This window comes from Mesoplodon bidens (genome assembly GCF_964165515.1).
Source record: "Mesoplodon bidens genome assembly, chromosome: 13".
NCBI lineage: Eukaryota > Metazoa > Chordata > Mammalia > Artiodactyla > Ziphiidae > Mesoplodon > Mesoplodon bidens.
This window is the reverse complement of record NC_138169.1, coordinates 48,130,258-48,149,029: the sequence shown is the minus strand read 5'-3', so window position 1 is coordinate 48,149,029 and position 18,772 is coordinate 48,130,258. Positions and strand designations below refer to the sequence as shown.

Sequence of the window (18,772 nt, the reverse complement as noted above, 5' to 3'; positions counted from 1 at the left end):
AGCTCCGCCGACGGTCGCCTCTGCGCTCTCGGGCCACCCCCCGGCTCCCCACTCCCCGGCCTCTCCCCGCCCCGGCCCGGCATGGACACGAGCCCACGGGGTGTCTCAGCCTCAGCTGCCACTTTGCCGTCGCTGCTGCCACCGCTGTCGCTGCCAAGAGCCGAGCCCGGGTGGTTTTAGGAAAGTGGGGGACGAAGTGTGTGGGCGGTGGCGGGAGGCGTAGTAGGGAGCAGAACGGGCGTCCGGACCCCAGACAGGGCCCTTCTGGTGGCGCTCACGGATCCAGCGCCTTCAGACCTCCTCCGAGGGTCGGGGTCCGGAGGCCAAGCTGAGCACTGATTGTGGTTCTTCGCCCTCCCCTCCCCTCCCCTCCACACCCGTCCCCACGCCGACCACACCCCACCCCCTCCACTACCCTTCTCCCCTTCCTCCCATCCCCCACCCCTGTCTGCCAGGTCGGAGGCGGGTTTAAAGCCCGGTGCGCCGAGTCAGCTCGCCATGTCCAGATCCGGGGACCGGACCTCCACCTTCGACCCCAGCCACAGCGACAACCTGCTGCACGGCCTCAATCTGCTGTGGAGGAAGCAGCTGTTTTGCGACGTGACCCTGACGGCCCAGGGCCAGCAGTTCCACTGCCACAAGGCCGTGCTGGCCTCCTGCTCGCAGTACTTCCGATCGCTTTTCTCCAGTCACCCCCCTCTCGGGGGAGGGGTCGGCGGCCAGGACGGTCTGGGGCCCCCCAAGGACCAGCAGCCGCCGCAGCAACAGCCGCCGCCGCCGCAGGAGGAGCCGGGGACTCCTTCCTCCTCCCCCGACGACAAGCTGCTGACCAGTCCTCGGGCCATCAACAACCTGGTGCTGCAGGGCTGTTCGTCCATCGGGCTGCGCCTGGTGCTCGAGTACCTCTACACGGCCAACGTGACCCTCTCCCTGGACACGGTGGAGGAGGTGCTGTCGGTCAGCAAGATCCTGCACATCCCCCAGGTCACCAAGCTCTGCGTGCAGTTCCTCAACGACCAGATCTCGGTGCAGAACTACAAGCAAGTGTGCAAGATCGCCGCACTGCACGGCCTGGAGGAGACCAAGAAGCTGGCCAACAAGTACCTGGTGGAGGATGTGCTGCTGCTCAACTTCGAGGAGATGCGCGCCCTGCTGGACTCGCTGCCGCCCCCCGTGGAGTCGGAGCTGGCGCTCTTCCAGATGTCCGTGCTGTGGCTGGAGCACGACCGCGAGACCCGCATGCAGTACGCGCCCGACCTCATGAAGCGCCTTCGCTTCGCGCTCATCCCGGCCCCCGAGCTGGTGGAGCGGGTCCAGTCAGTGGATTTCATGCGCACCGACCCTGTCTGCCAGAAGCTGCTGCTGGACGCCATGAACTACCACCTGATGCCCTTCAGGCAGCACTGCAGGCAGAGCCTGGCCAGCAGGTATGAGACAACAAAGGGGGGGCGGGTGGCGGTGGGGGAGGCGAGAGGCCGGAGGGAGGGGAGGGGGCAGGCAGGAGGGGGATAGGGGTGGGCTGGGCGGGAGGCTCAGGCAGACTGAAAACAAACGAAAACAAACAATTCAGACTGTGTGGGGAAAGTTGATTTCGGAGTCCCGGAAAGGTCAACAGGAAACTGGCCTCACAGCATCCCCAAGCGCTAGAAAGCCCACGTTCTCAATATCCCCAGAGCCGGAGATGTGGGACTTGCGGGCTGAAACTGACAGGCAGGTGGGGTCAAAGGCCAGGCAGTTAGAGGTACAGCTTTGGAGCCCTTTTTTATCCAGGCTTCCCTATACATCTCAAAATATGCTTGCTTAAGGAAAAGGGTTCTGTGATGAGAAGTCCCCATCCCAGTCCCCCTCTTTCCTGCCTTGGGCAAGCAGAAGTGCTAGGCGATGCTCGAGGAGGAAAGCTTTCATTCATTCTGACACTCAAGTTATTTTCTGTTTTTCAGCGACTGGGGTTTGCTTAGAGCTCTGAAAGGCTTTGTCTTTTAGGGTTGCTGTTAGAAATTCTGGCATCCCCATACCCAGGCAAACTTTTCTATCTTGTGAAAAAGCAAAACCTTTCCTTACAGCAAAGCAAGAGGATTCGGGGTGTCAGAGTGAATCCTGCCTAGTAGTTCCCATGTCAAAGGGAAGCACAGTTGAAGACTGAGAGGAGGGGAAGGTCATCTAGCTGCAGTTAGGTCTGTGCGCCTGCTCTGAAGTCACAAAGAAGTTGGAGAGTTGTTGTTGTTGTTGTTGCTATTTGGAATGTGTCCCCTGTGTGTATTGAACGTGGGATTTCCTGTCAAAGTGGAGAGAAGAATAATGCCTTTGAAAAATGCTGCTGAGATTAAAAAAAAAAAAAAGACTGTTGGAATTGAGAATCATGTTTTATTGGCTCCAATTTTAAACGCCTTTTTAAATGAGCCCTAGCAGAGGGTTGCTTTCTCTTTTTAGAAGAAAGAAGCAGTATCTTCTCAGTTTCTCATGATAAAACATCATGATTCCAGATGCCAGGCTCTCCCAGTCTAATCCACCTAAGTGCTATGTTAGAAAGTACATGGTTTAAGAATCCACCATGGCCTTTTCCCACTCAGAACGATGTCTTAAACATGGGGTCCACTTTCTGCAGCCTTATGGAATTAAATGTTTATTTTTTACATCATGATGTTCTTACCAGACCTAGGTAACTAAACTTTTAGGAAACTGGAAGATATTCTCTACAGTTGTTTAGGGAGCACTTGTATTCAGGTGAGGCCCACGGGAGGCATGGGAAATCTTGAACTTAGAAATCTTTTAAGTTGATTTTTCTACTATTTGCAAGAAATGAATTGCAGTGTCAGAACATGACAGTTAAGACAATAACACAAATGAGGATCCAAACTTATGTGCTTGAATAGTGAACACAGAAGTCCAAGCGACAAGAACATGGAATGTATTTTTATTTTGTAAGAGTTCCAGTTTGCCTAAAGATCAAGATGGTAAGCTTAATGTGACGGGCAAATGTTACCACACCAAGGAACATTGGTGATCAATATTCTGTTATTTTAACTTTTGTGACTTATAAATGACTTACAAATATACTTAACTTAGCATGTATCATACTATTAAGTTATAGTCCTGAACATACATTTATTCATATTTTTTAAATGTACAATCTAGTATAAATTCAGAAACCCAGAGGATAACAAAATTAAGATTTAACTTGTTCTAAGGGTAATTTGGGGAAATAAGCATTATAAATTTGATCCAATAAATAAGCTTGAAGTCCTCATTGCACTTTTACCTGATAAATATGTCCTAGGTTTCAGTGTTGGAAGAGTTGACTTTCAAAATGCAAAATCCATTTCCCACCTTAGTCTGGATTCAGCATGCCAGCTGGGGCCTGCTGGCTCTGTCCTGGTGGATGGCTGAGATACTAGGCTGCCTGGCTCCGTGACGACACCGTCCAGCTTCACTGGGCCATATCATTTGAAGGATATGTAGTGGCGTCTGACCACTGAATGCTTACAAGTGTCATGGATGCTGCAAGAATCTGATACTTCTGCAATAGGAAGAAAACTGTATTTTCCTTTAAAAGCGGAAGATACGGAAAATAGTTCATGTGAACCTATTGTTGATCTCAAAGTAATACAATTTAGACTTTGTTCCATTATTAGTAACTGAAGCATTTTAATTTTAGGGACTAATTACATTATTCTAATTTTAATTCACAGAAAGAATGCAAGAATAACTACCAAGATCTTAACTTAAATGTAGACAAAAATGCTGTAAGTTGCAACCAATAGTATGATATCAGCCCATTTGTTATAGCATCAGAGCAATATAAAAATGTTCTCTCAGCCTTACATGTAGGCTAACAGAGGGATAAGTGTGTTAAACGATTGTTTTTGAAATTGCATCACCTTTATTGAAGACAATTGAATGGAAGGGCATTGTATTTATTACTTTTTATCCACCTGTAGTCATTCAGAGAAGAAGTGGGAAAATTTAAATTGGCCAGTCTGTTGGAATAAGTTCAAAATACAAGCATATAGAATAACTTCAGAAGGAATTTACTTGTTTAAGAGTACATGTTATCTACAGAATGTAGGGCTATTAATATAACAATATTTTAAATATTTTTTAAATTATTGAGTAATTTTGAATTTTTATTAAGTCTAGAAAAATAAAGCAAACCAAGCATAGAGACTTTGTAAATATGGAAATTAATTTAATTTTTGTCCTAGTTATTTAGTTTTTCTGATTATGACATTTATACTCAGATTCATATTTTACTTTAGCAAACTAAGCATTAAGGGTATTAAAAAATAATAGACTTATTATCTTATATTAAAATATATACATAACTAATTTAAGACCACAGGACTTGGATGGACAAAAATTAAAATATTTTGAAGTCTTATTTCTTATTTTCAGATTGCTTTATTGCAAGAAATGGGACACTTAAGAAATAAGTTTGGAAAAAGTTTCTGGGAAAGTCATTATTAAAGGTTTCTAAAGCAAAAAAATTTAATAAAGTGACATGACATACAACATTTAATGCATTAAAAAGTAAATATCAAAAGACTTGTAGTATAAGTTTAGCTTAAGTAACCCAAAAAGTTTTTTTATTTGTATTTAAAAATTTTTTATGCATAATTTAGTAATTGTCCCAAATAAATCAAGTTGGACTGGCTTAATTAACTTCTCTTTTACATTTTCATTGCACCTCCCACAATGTAACAGTTAAATAAACGTTTAGTGAAAGTCGAAGGAACTAAAATTATAAAATAAGAAAGCCTCAGTGTTACATTTTACCAAAAGTTCTCCAGCCTATGTTGCTATTGCACATAACAAAAGTCCACTGAACCTCCTCCAGGAGAACACTTGTAATAGAAAAGCATTCATAAAAATAATTATATTTTTAAAATATTTAATCACCAGCTATTACAGTCCTGTATACAGGCCTGTATTGAAGTGTAATTTTGAAGAGATTATATTTTATAGATGATAAAAGGCTACCTTATAAAGATTTCACTTTCTGCAAAACAGTCTATTTAAAGATTTCATATAAATTAATGTAAAAATCTATTTAAACATCAGAAATACTAATTATCTATTTGCTAAAATGACTTGCAGTGAATAAAAAGCCATTAGAATTCCTTAAGGCACAGTGTTGATTCCTGATTTTGGTGCTTAGAAAATGTTTCTTTAAACGTAGGACAATATTTTCTATTGATTCCCTTCCTAAGACCTGAATAACAACCTTAACAAAGCAAACTAATCTTGTGTCCACGCATCCTCTAAATTGTGATTTCCCTTTATGTCAATTTGATACCCTCAGATAAGAACTTCTTAGGTAGTTAGATTTTGTATCAGAAGTCACTCAACCATTCAGAATACAATTTGTTTATTATCTAAAACAGGACCATTGATTACAAAATTATATCACAGAAATGGGAGCCAAATAGTTATATCCTACAATCAAAAAGCAATTAGAGTAGATATTAGTGCATTGCATTGGCTCAGAGGACTTACAGACAATAGTGGACATGTTCAAATTTTAACTCATCTTTGTTTTTTTTCCCCATACTTATGAACACATTGAGGCTCACTCATTACCTTAGCTAATTTCTAAGTATCTCAACTTTCTTATCTTAAAAATACAGTGAGGGCTTCCCTGGTGGCGCAGTGGTTGAGAGTCCGCCTGCCGATGCAGGGGACACGGGTTCGTGCCCCTATCCCGGAAGATCCCACGTGCCGCGCAGCGGCTGGGCCCGCGAGCCATGGCCGCGGAGCCTGTGTGTCCGGAGCCTGTGCTCCGCAACGGGAGAGGCCACGGCAGTGAGAGGCCCGCGTACAGAAAAAAAAAAAAAAAAAAAAAAAAAAAATACAGTGAAAAATGTTACTTTACTTACAACAGTTACTTCATACCAGGTGATATTCTAAGCCTTTTACAAATATTAAGTTATTTAATGCTCATAATAACCCTAAGGGGTGGGTACCATCATTTGTTTCATTTTATGCATGGAAAAACTGATGCACAGAGAAGTTAAGCATTTTGCCCATGGTTGCACAGCTGGTAAGTGGTAGAGCCCAAGTCTGAGCCCAAGCAGTTGTGGCTCTTGAGTCCGTGTTCTCATCCATGGTGTTCTGCTTCTTACTATGACCCTAGAGTTATATGTAGGTTTAAGACTTCCTTTTTGGAAAGACATTTGTGAGGGTTAAATTTTAATGTATCTGACTTTAAAAGAAGTTAAGGAGATGTATTATTCTGGACCAAAGGTCAGCTTTTTTGTTTCTGTAAAAGGTCAAATAGTAATTATACTTGGCTTCAGGGCACACTAACTCTGTTGCAGCTACTTCACTCTTCCTTGGTAGCACAAACACAGCCAGGGACAATATGTAAATGAATGAGCATGGCTACGTTACAATAAAACTTCATTTGTGAGCATTGAAATTTCATGTAATTTTCACATGTTATGAAATATTATTCTTCTTTTGATTCTTTTCCACCATTTGAAATCTAAAAACCATTTTGTGTTGGGGGGGGAGCTGTATAAAAACAGGAGGCAAGCTGGATTTGTTCTGTGAGTCATAGTTTGCCAAAACCCATCTTAGGCACTTGGGATACATCAGTGAACAAAATGGACACAAAATATTGCCCTTATTCTAGTGGAAAGAATCCCTCTGGTCTTCTTGCTTCTGTTTGGAAGGAATTCAAATCTAAATAATTCTACCATGCTAAGTTAAAATTTCAGCTTTCTGTAGTCAGACTTAAGAATTTGAATAGCAACCCCAGGAAGGTAAATGGTGATTAATTAAAACAGTGAATGCGTTGCTCATTTTTTTCCAACATACTAGATATAGAACCAACTAACATAGATTGGTCATTATTCAGAATAGGCTTTAATATCATTGATCTGGTATTTTAATGATTTCCAGGAGGAAAGTAGAGGAGCCAGGTACATTTAACACACTGCTTTCTGAGACTGACATGTACATATCGAATAAACGAATCTAGACATATGAATGACCATGTGAACAATTATTTTTCTAAATGCCAACCTGTATCTCCAGCTGCTGTGATCAAAGGGCATTCTTGGCAGGATTCCTGACTTCTAAGTGATTGAGTATGTCTATAGAACCTCCCTGCCCTCTCCAAAGTAGGTAACCTCTGGAGGAGCGTGCGTGCTGCTGTAGGTTTGGCTTATGTGTCTATCTCCCCAACTAGATCAAGTGCCTGGACTTGACCCCAAAGTGTGAGTTCAGTATGAATGGGTATTGGTCTTAAATATAATTGTGGTGGACACTTAGGATTTGTTTCAGTTTCATGTGAATTGACAAAGCCAATGAAAGATAAAAATGGAGGTAATTTTAAAGATGATTACATACACACACACATACACGCACACAACTGCTATTTGCCAGTAATAATGGTACCTATCACTAATTGAGCACCTACCATGAGTGAGCTTGACATATTACTTACATTCTTTCTAGTCCTTTCAGTCTTTTAAAATATTAGACAGTTGAGGCTCAGAGAAAATAAGTTGTCCAATTATCTGAATAATGTTGAGTTGGGAGTCAATTGTCATCATCTGAAGAATAGTCTCTTATTATGAGTGCATATTGTAAATATGGCCTCTATGAAAAGCAAACTCCCATATCTTTGTTTTACCACAGCACAGTAGTGATTAAAAGTTCCAACCCTCTAACGCATTTTCAAACCACCCAACCAATGAAGAAGAGTGAGAGGAAGACAGTAGAAAGCCCAGATTTTTTCCTACTGGTCTACCATACTCAATTATTAGTTCTGAGATTAAGGGGCTAAATAATGAGATTGCTGAGATTTATCACTATGATACTGACTTACTAAAAATAAGATGAGCCAATATATTTTAAATAAATCAATAAAAATAAAAACTTTTCAGCTTAACTTTGAAAAATATTTGTGAAAATAAAACAAACCAAAACAAAGCCTTGGAGCTTGTATTGGAACCAGGAGATTCCCCCCAGCCCCCTAGATTTCTGTGCACTGGAGTCCTAGAGAAGCTATCAGCTTTGTTTCTGTGAAGACAAGAGAAAGTGCTTCACATTGGTGATACTTACAGGTGATAAATACAACAGGTAGAAGCCAGAATTATAAAAATATTCATATGTTTTAATAACAGAAAATAAGATTACTCTAATTGAAATTTTATTCTGTTTATCTTTTGTTTCAAGAAAATCATTTTAACATTCGCTACACTGTAGTGTTTATGCCTTCTGTCATTCATTTGGAATTTCAGAAAATATATTCAGTGCTATGTCATTTCCATTAACATCCAAGACAATTCTTGATGCATGAATTACTAATGATGATTGCTCTTAAAAAAGAAAACCAAACAAATAAGCACTGTTATGATATGGGCAGGACAGTGAGTTAACCAGGGGAAGGACTCTCGGTTGTAACATATAGTGAATCCATCTATTTTACTGTAAATATCAAAAGGGCTTATTTACTCTCAAATATTAATGACAATCAGGTTAGAACTATTTGCAACATTAGAAGTAAAGCAGAAAGGCACTAGAGAAAGCTTATTGTAGTTGGGAAATGAAAATAGCAAATATTTGTGATAGAGAGAAAATAAATCAAAGGGAAGTAAAAAAAAAAAGAAGAAAAAGCAGCAGTAACAAAAAATGCAAGGAAATATGGGAAATCAAAGAAAGTATTAAGATATAAACCATCTGAAAAAGAAAAGAAAAGAGGGCTTCCCTGGTGGTGCAGTGGTTGAGAGTCCGCCTGCCGATGCAGGGGACACAGGTTCGTGCCCCGGTCCGGGAAGATTCCACATGCCGCGGAGCGGCTGGGCCCATGAGCCATGGCCGCTGGGCTTGCGTGTCCGGAGACTGCGCTCCGCGACGGGAGAGGCCACGGCAGTGTGGGGCCCGCGTGACGCAGGAAAAAGAGAGAGAAAAAAAGAACTAGTAGTAAAGGAGGATGGGCAAGAAAATTCTAGAGCTTGGAGAGTAGATGCTCAATATTTGTTGGACTAATAAGCACAAATTAAGAAGCATTTAAGTCACTACATAGTGAACATATAATTTGCAGAGTTACAGACAAAGTTCCACTAAAAGGGAAAAAAACCTCTTTTCCTCAAAAGAAAAAAATTTTCAACAAGAAAATAATGGTCAGTCATGGACCCTTCACTCCTATAATTTGATTCAGTTCAATAATTATATATTTGTAATCTGAGTTAAGATGTTTTATAAATAACTCTTTGTTCTTGTGCTAGATAATTCAGTAGCTTCAGAAGCATCAGGGTTTAAAGGGGCAGTCTGTTATGCCAACAGGAGGAGATGAAAATGTAACTGTGTTCTTTGTAACTCTTGATTCACAGTATAATTAGAGCTGGCAGCAGACCTGAGAAACAAGGGGACCTTCATGACCTTGGGCAGATTTTCTAAACCCATGCCCATGGCCGTGCCACGCCCACGGTGGGAATTGGGGGTGATGCGTCGAATTTACCACTAACAAGAAGTTCTACCACGGAATATCCCCCAAACTTATACTGAACGTGTATAACACACCAAACTCTGTGCTATGCTTTGAGATACAGAGTGAAGAAGGCAGACACATTCGTGACTTCATGTAGTTTACCGTATAAGGAAAAAGTAAATAAGTACATAGATTAATCACACTGGTAATACATGCTATAGATTGGAAAAGTGCCATTTGCTGGGAAACGGTATAACACAGTGCTGTAACCTTGTCGGAGTGGCCAAAGAGTTCTTTCTCTACAGAAGAGGTTTAAGATGAACTTTGAGAGGTGAGATATCCAGAGTAGTGGGTCTGGGGGAAGGCAGGGTCTGCAGGTGGGGAAGGCACAAGCTGAGAAAGGAGTACGTGCGTGAACACTAGGCAGCAAAGAGTTCGGTACCTTCCAGGGGCTGAATGGAGGTGTGTGTGGCTAGAGATTGTGCAGAGAGGGTTGTCCAAATCATAGCAGAAGTTGTGGGCTCTGCCAAGGATTATCCACTGCATGGATGAATTCCATATGGAAAAATCAGCGTGCTTTTATACTTGAACGGAGTAAATGATCAATACTATATTGGAAACACTGCCGCCTTTGAATTCGTAAACCTAAATGTGTATCTTAGCTCTACTTTAGCTGAGTCCCAAATCAGTAAAATGAGTTAAGAATTATAGTTCACCTTCCTGGGGTTTTGGTAAGGATCAGCTCAGAACGTGAAAAAACTCCAAACAGAAAGTGCTAGTTGTAATTGATTTCTTTTTAATTTTAAAAGATACACTAAGCAAAGTTACCTGAATAAGTTTTTGCCCATCTAGAAAACTCTTGAACATATTTGTGATTTCACTGATAACATAGAAATAGTCAGACTTCTAAGGACCTAAGAGTGAAGTTGGAGGGACCCGAAGGTGAACACAAGGTCATCAGAAAGAAGTGGGAAAATCAGAATTTTTGATTGCTCTCAGCAATTTATATTTCATTCCTGAAAATGATGGCCTTTTTAGGTATAAGAGTCTCCATTTCTTCCTTCCACAGAGGAGAGTCCCTCCTCTTTTTAATCTCATACATTAGATGTAGGGCTTCGTTTGCTGCCGCTCGCAGAGCCTCTGGCGTCCGCGTCTGGCTCTCTGCTCCCACAGCGCCTGCGAGCGGGTTGGTAAGTTACACCTGCGCAGGGACCAGAGCTTCCTCTGAGCTCAGCTGGGCCACCGTATGGAGGCTGGCTCACTGGAGGCTGCAGAGAAGTGAACTGAAGAATTACAGTCGGTTTCACTTCCCTGCATTATGTGCCTTCAGGTGCCTCTGAAGACAGACAAGGCCAGTGAAATGGAGAGGAGGACGAAGAGAGAAGACCTAGGTTAGAAAAGAAAAGAGTCCTTGAAAATGTAGAGGCATCGTTGAAAGATGCGGAGGGACGGATGCGTTTGCGTGTCTGCATGCGTAGCCCCCGACACTGCGTACTGCGGGCTGCCAGCTTGAAATTTTCTGTACGGTGCCTTCTGAGAGGTGTTTTTATCAGCTAAAGGTCTATTTTGCATGTGGGTGGGGCCGGGACAGTCAAAGATTCACAGTCTGGCACTAAGTGAGGAATTCCTGGGTTGGGAGGGTCCATTTTTCGCCAAAAAGAAAAATAGTCGTATTTTGTAAATCCTGCTTAGAACAAAGCAGCAGACTCTGCCTGGCCCTGATGTTTAGCACCCCTCAGAACCAAGCACACCGGAACATCCTGGGCAAATGGAAAAGATTAGAAGAGGGCATGGAAAATCTGTGAGTCAGAGAGGGAAACTTCGAAGGAAGAACTTGAATGCTTTAGGATGCACACTAGGACCTCAGCACTTCCTACCCCATATGCATGAACAGGGGGCCATGGAGACTGTGAGAGATCCCAGCCAACACTGGTGTGTTATAGAGGCAGAAGTGTGAGCCTCCTAGCAGGGACCAATTTGGTGGATTGGTTACTATGACAACTGTACCACTACTGTCAGTGGCAATTCCTGTAAATTCCCTGTCTTAAGGTTTTCACAAGGGTTCACTCCAGAATAACATCTGTAGGTACAGACTACAGAGTAAAGCTAAGAGATATAGGTATGGAGAGAAAGAGACTATGACATAATAGGAGGTACAGATAAAACTGTTATGTTATAGTGCAAATATCTTAAACAGTTCTATAGCATAGTAATTAAGACCTAAAATTCAGACAGATGCAGGTCAAATCCCACCTTGACCACTTAAAAGCTGGCTCTCTTTGGGGAATTTACTTAATCTGTTTTCAGATTGCTTACCTCTGAAATGTAGATAATGATACCCACCTCATCAGGGCAATTCTGAATGTTGGAAGAATGTATGTACTACACTTAACACAGTACCAGACGGTAAACACTTAATCATTGATAGCTTTTATTCTTACAGGAATAGTTCTGTTTATATCCAATTTGCCTTTCTGTTCACTTGTTAGGACTCCTAATTCCATACAGGATGTTCATTCAAGGGCCGGATTCTCACAGTCTGGGTCCCAAGTGCTGCTCTGATAGGTGATAAGGTTTAGCTGACAGTGGCCGTTTTATCCACCTTTGAGTAAACTACAGAGCTGAGGCCAGTCCTGAGTCTGATCCATTCCCTGTTCTATCCATGTCAGCAATTGGAAAAGTTAGAAAAGCCTTTGTGGATTCAGGTTGAACAGCTTTTTTGAGGTGTAATTTACATCCAACACAATTCACCCTTTCAAGTGTACAATCCAAGGAGCTTTAGAATATTCACAGTGTTTGCCACCATCACCACAATTAATTTTGGAACATTTTTACCACCCCCTCCAAAAAGACCCCATACCTATTAGCAATCAGCCCCCATCTGGTCCTGCCCCTTGCAGGTGTAGGCAACCACTACTCTACTTTCTGTCTCCATAAATCCATAGATTTTCTTATTCTGGACATTTCATATGGTATATGGCATCATGCAATATATGGTCTTTGGAGCTGGCTCCTTTCATGTAGCATAAGTTTTCAAAGTTCATCTATGTTGTAGCATGTAACAGTACTTCATTCCTTTTTATGGCTAAATAATATTCCATTGTATGGATAAACCACACTTTATCCATTAGTGGATGGACATTTGGTCTGTTTCCACTTTTTGCTATTATGAATAATGCTGCTATGAGCATTTATGTATAAGATTTTGTGTGACCTTATGTTTTCATTTCTCTTAGATACATACCTAGGAGTGGAATTGCTGGGTCTTATGGTATCAGTTAACACTGAACAAATGTTTAGCTTTTTGAGGAACCGTCAGAATGTTTTCCAAAGCATCTGCACTGCATTCTCACTAGCAGTGTATAAAGGCTCCAATTTCTCCACATCCGCGCCCACACTTAATACCGCCTTTTTGACTGTAGCCATCCTAGTGGATGCAACGTGCTATCTCACTGTGATTTGCATTTCCCTAGTGGCTCATAAAGCTGATCATCTTTTCCTGTGTTTGTTAACCACTTGTATATTTTTTGGAGAAAAGTTTTTTTCAAATCCTTTGGCCATTTTTTAGTTTGGTTATTTTCTTTTTCTTATTGAGTCGTAAGAGTCTTTTTGGCATTTTTAGGAGGGCTTCTTATGGTTCCTAGATCACAGCTGGGGCCACCTTCTGCAGGAATTGGGTGTTCCATTTGACAAAAATGAAAATCAAATGCATGCACATGTACAGTGGAAAATTCTCTAGATACTTTTATAAGGCATATATGTCGTATTAAAATTCTTGGTTTTTAGTGTGGCAGAGGAAACTATCTGTGGTTGATTTTGATGTTGTTTGTTTTCTTCTTCATGTGATTATTTTGGCTTTATGTTGATTTAGGCATTATATTCCTCAAGTGGTATTCTGCACTTGGTGTAGCAAATCTTTTATTGAAACAAAAAATATTTATTACTCAAGTTATTTATTTACATTGTCTTAAAAGCACATCAGAAATTTTTATTCAAACTATGTTTATACAATAATTATTTTAGGGAAATGAGGTAAAATTCTTTGACTGCCAAGACAGTGATGACTCATAAGAACCACTGAAGAAGAAGAAGAAATTTTTAAATAAAACCTGAAAAACAGATGCTCTTGTTTGAAAGGGGATGCAAAAGTGTTCCTTGTGGGGGTCAGCAGGAAACAGCACAGCCCAGGATTTTCAGTCATGGCTGACATTCAACTGAGGGCTTCCCTATACGTATCACCAAGGCAGTTTTTGACATGGAAAAGCTAAATTCGTCATGAGAATAACTTGTCCGGTTTCATCTTCCTTTGCTACAGTGTCCTTGCAATTTTCCTTAGGGACAAAAAATATCTACTGCTCTGACAAGAAATTACTTTTACTACTCTTAGTAGGTTAGGTTACTTCACTGACTCTTTTTTTTTAAGTTTTTAATTTATTCATTTATTTATTTTTGGCTGCACCGTGCAGCATGTGGGATCTTAGTTCCCTGATCAGGGATCGAACCCAGGCCCACGGCAGTGGAAGCGTGGAGCCCTAACCACTGGACCACCAGGGAATTCCCATAGGTTACTTCACTAACTCTTGCTTTGAGTGTATGGATATGGCAGAATGTTCAGAAAATCATTTCCTAAGCTTAATGTTTATGCTTCTGGATGGAACAATTCCTATTTTGATTATGAATCTCTTTGAACAATCAAATTCTTGCTTTCTGTTAAAAGATTTACATGTCTATTACACGACAAAGAAGACTTCAGGCCACCATCATAGATCTGAGTGCAAAACAGTAGAAATTTTAACATGGATTTCTTATCTGGCTATTCAAAGGGACAAAGTGTTATTAAAAGCATGTGATAACTTCATAGGTTTTAGTAGCGCTACCAACAGATCCCAGGTAAGCAGATAATTGCCTAAATTAGTCACTTTGTGTGTTTAGAAGGCAGGCACCTTCTTCCCTCGGCAGAATTATAGAGAAGATACCTAATTCAAGGTAGTCAGTTCAAAACCCTGAGAAGCCCAATAAACTTCGTCTGTCACTCAGACATTTTTTTTTTTTTTGCGGTACATGGGCCTCTCACTGTTGTGGCCTCTCCCGTTGTGGAGCACAGGCTCCAGATGCGCAGGCTCAGCAGCTATGGCTCATGGGCCCAGCTGCTCCGCGGCATGTGGGATCTTCCCAGACCAGGGCAAGAACCCGTGTCCCCTGCATTGGCAGGCGGACTCTCAACCACTGCGCCACCAGGGAAGCCCTCAGACATTCTTATATTCAAAACTTGGAAAGAGAAAGCAGACCAAGCAAAACAAATAGTTAAACACCACTTTGTTGCACTCAAACTCAAGATCTGTGATTGCTCCAGAGTTAGGGAGCAGCAAACAAAACCAGCAGCAAGCAAAAATCCATTCCAAGGAAGGGGCACCCCCTGTACAGGAAGAAGCCCCTCACGTCTTGCATCAGCCTAGCCAAACTGAGAGCCCAGGTTCCAGAACACAATAGTCTTTTTGACCTAGAAAGAATAATCTCACCTCAGAAAGATTTTTCTGGAGAGTGCTTCCCATTTTTTATGGCAAGGAAACTTTAGAATCTCAGAACATGAGAAACGTTTAAAATGTCTGAAAGCACAAAGAAATGTATGTCTATAGCTTTACAGACACTAATTAGAGTCTGCCACAAAAGCTTATGGGAATCACTTCTCTCCTTTATCCATATCTGTTCTTATCCCTCCTGGTTGCCCTCCCTTCATTGGAACATTGTTAACCATTAACATTTACTGCATATGTAAGTAGCCGAGCACCAAGCAGAGGAGGAGATAAGGGGTCTGCCTCCCATATTCCAGATTCTCCATACGGTGAGTGGCCGGTTGGCTGCTATAAAATACAGCTGTTGTGTGGTGAAATTAAGACGATCCTTTCTTAAAGCAGTCATGCAGGTTTTGACCATTGAAGCCTCCTTCTCAAGTGTCAGTTCCCAAAAATAAGTGTGAGAGTCATTGGCATTGTTCTGCCCTGTGTTGCTGTTGGCTGGATTATTCTGTTAAGGACTGTATTAGTCCACTCGAGCTGCCATAACAGAATAAATATGGACTAGGTAATTTAAACAACTGAAATTTGTTTTCTCACAGTTCTAGAGGCTGGAAGTCCAAGATCAAGATCCAGCAGGGCTGGTTTCTGGTGAGGGCTCTCTTCCTGGTTTTCAGACAGCTGCCTTCTCACTGTGTGCTCACATGGCCTGTCCTCTGTATGCAGAGCTGGGGGGTGGGGTGGGGAGAAGAAGAAGGGAAACTCTGGTGTCTCTTCCTCTTCTTATAAGGACACCAGTTCTATTAGATGTGGGCCCCACCCTTATGACCTCATTTCACCTTAACTACCTCCTAAAAGCCTTATCCCCAAACACAGTCACATTGGGAGTTAGGGCTTCAACATAAGAATTTGGAGGCAACACCATTCAGTCCAAAACAAGGGCCAAGAATAGAACACAAGGAATTATAAAACAGGTTCGAGGCACTAACTGAAACGTTACTTTTCAACTAGATTTATACAGGCAAAATTATCTAGGCAGATGAGCAATTATCCAAGTCAGCAATGTGTTGATAGATCCTCCAATAATACAAACTTAGAAGAGAAAAAAAAAAGTACAGATCTGCTTTCCTCAGCCCCATAAAATCTTGCCTAGATCAGTAGTTCTTTGAAGAATCAACCATAGAGCTTTTTGATTGAAACATATCTTCCCTAGTCCTACCCAGAGATTCTAAATAGATTGATCTGGAACGTGGACCCAGGAACCTGCATATTTAGCAACTTCCTGGGTGATTTGGGGACCACACTGTGAAAATCACAAGACTAAACAGATGCTTCTGTTTTCCAATTTGCTACGTATCTATGGACGATGGAAGAAAATACTGATTGCGATTTACTGGAAGATAAGTTTAAGGAAAATTTGTTGCAAAATTAAAAGAAATCACATTCACTGACATGAGAAAAAGGGAAATGAGTCTTAGGGAAAGTTATTGGAATTACCGGACTCTAGAGGATTTGTTTCCTGTGATGAAATTTGGGTACCTACTGCGCTGGAGAATTTTCAGGATAATTCAAGCCACACAGTATAGAGTCCGCAATTCAGCTTCAGAGAATGTGGTGAATTTTCCCAGAATAATTTGTTTCTGCCTGTCAGAGATCTGATGATTGAAAAACACAGTGTCAGGGATTGGGTGATCGGTGAGTTTCAGTGGCTTCTGCAAATTCCCCTTTCTTGGGGGGACGTTGGAGAGCCTCCTAGATCCTGCAGATCCCTCGAGCCAGGGTTTCCTTTATCACTTAGCCCCTCCAGGGTTGGTGAAGCAGCAAAGAACAGAAAGAACTGGCTCCCCACAGGGAGAGAGAGGAAAAGAAGAGGAGGATAAGAAATTCCTATTTCACCCACTGCAGCGGGGTGTCCCTAAACTCATCCCACAAGCCACACCTCATCGTCTCCACATCTCACACCCCAGGCTTGCCTCAGTCCCTCACGGCTTCTCTACCCCCAAAATAAGGATAACTTTCATTTATCTTAATCCCAGGATGATTTCATAACATTATTCTTCCCCTAAAAATAAATTCTGGGCCCATGTAGAGGGTATCAGCTACAACTCCCTTTTCTTGAAAATGGATACCTATTTATTGTCATGAATATTCCAAGAGAAGCATGGTGTAATACATTCAGTTACTAACTAACTTTTCTCCCTGTCTCTCTGCATGACCACTCCTGCAGTGTCGCTCCAACTGGCAACAGCCTGCCTGGCAGGAGGCTGGCTCTTGTTACTCAGAGCGAGCTTCCTACTTTCCCCATGAGAAATCTTTCCCTGGAGTTAGAGGAATGGATAAAATCAGTCTCTAGACCCATGAGGTGTCATCAGGCCATTGTCCCCTCATCCTGAATGGCTGAACTTCTGTTTGGGGAACGTGATTTTGTTCAAGATTCATTTTTACTGTTAGGTCTTGAACTGTAAGACACAAGTAATTTCAGTGGGAGGTATGAAACATCCTGAACTTGGATTTTCAGCGTCATCATGTGATCTTGTGTCTTTCTGCACTTTGTCTTGTGCAGCAGGTACCAACATTTCCCCAGGTCAGGAAGTCACTCTTTTCTCTTCAGAAAGGCGGCCAGATGGGAGGGAGAGAGAGAGAAGTCTCAATAATGAGATTGGTTCTCAAGAGGGAGCATAGTCTAATAATTGGCCTTTATTAGGGGTTTAAACGCAGGCATTACTTAGGAGTCCATCACTGGCATGAGAGTGATGCTTTATCACTTTTCATCACTAGGCTACACAGAGCTTGAATAGCTCCTTGGTGACAGGCTGCACAGAACCACTTCTTTCCTGAGCAAGAAGAAGAGTTTTTTCCTATTACACAAACGTTGGTGTCCCTGCCAGCGTGTTGGGTGGCATCTGTGCTAGTGAGTAGGGAGACCCCGAGTCCCACTTGGAGGCAGGAGGATTAGTCGAAGAGGTCGTACTTGCCACACAACTTCCTCCCAGGAATAGGGAGGATTAATGAGATGCTATTCCCATTTCAATTCATGCTCCTCAGAAAGTCACTATGTACTAGGTATTAGAATTAGAGATTATATAGGTAATCAAGCAAAGAAGATATTCAACTACTCTAGTTACCAAAGGAAGCTTTCATCTAGGAGGTTGGGAAGAGAGGGGGATGTGGAAATGCAGTGAGTATAAAGTTGGCTGGAAGCCATTTTTCCTCATGAAGCAAAGGACCAGGAGTAAAGTGTGAAATGCTATGTACAATATAAAGATAGACCCATTCTGGCTTATAAACTAAGCCTTGGGGAGGCTTACATTTCATGGATTCAGATGAGGACCTTAAGACACTTTTGTCATATCTGCCTCTGCCATCATGAACCAGTCTACAGCTTTGGTGTTCAGAGAAATGTGGCAAAAACATCAGCAAACTACCCCACCTGCATGCTGGAGGACCCAGTGACATTCTGAGTTCAGTATGTGTCAGTGTAGAATTGTGGAAGAATGTACTAGTGTGCTACAGGGGCTGGGGTGAGAAGTGAAGGGGTGGGAAGAAGGTTCATTACAATTGTAACATGCAAAGCTCCAGTCATTCAACATGTTGAGCTTCTCATGGTCAAACCTATAAGAAGGGGCCAAGTTGGAATGTGACTAGGTTTTCAGAGTCACAGGTTTTCAGAATGTGACTAGGGTTCAAGATTTTTAAAGTCCTGGTTTCTTCCATTTACTATAGTGTGTCCTCAACTATGGTTTACCTGCCACTGGTAGAATGTGAGACCATTTCAGATGGTACCCGAGAAACCATTTTTAAATTTATTTTATTTGTTAGCTAT

General features: G+C 41.9%; 1 protein-coding gene across 1 annotated transcript in view; it reads left to right on the top strand.

The window, feature by feature from the left end:
* Positions 1-483: 483 nt before the first annotated feature.
* The window catches only part of KLHL14 (kelch like family member 14), a gene marked incomplete at its 3' end in the record, with an annotated part of 98,275 nt that continues 79,986 nt past the window's right edge, over positions 484-18,772 (top strand). Inside the window, exon 1 of the mRNA XM_081252890.1 lies at positions 484-1,427. Coding sequence (XP_081109016.1) covers positions 499-1,427 — 929 coding nt within the window. The 5' untranslated portion in view covers positions 484-498. The remainder of the gene's footprint in view (positions 1,428-18,772) is intronic.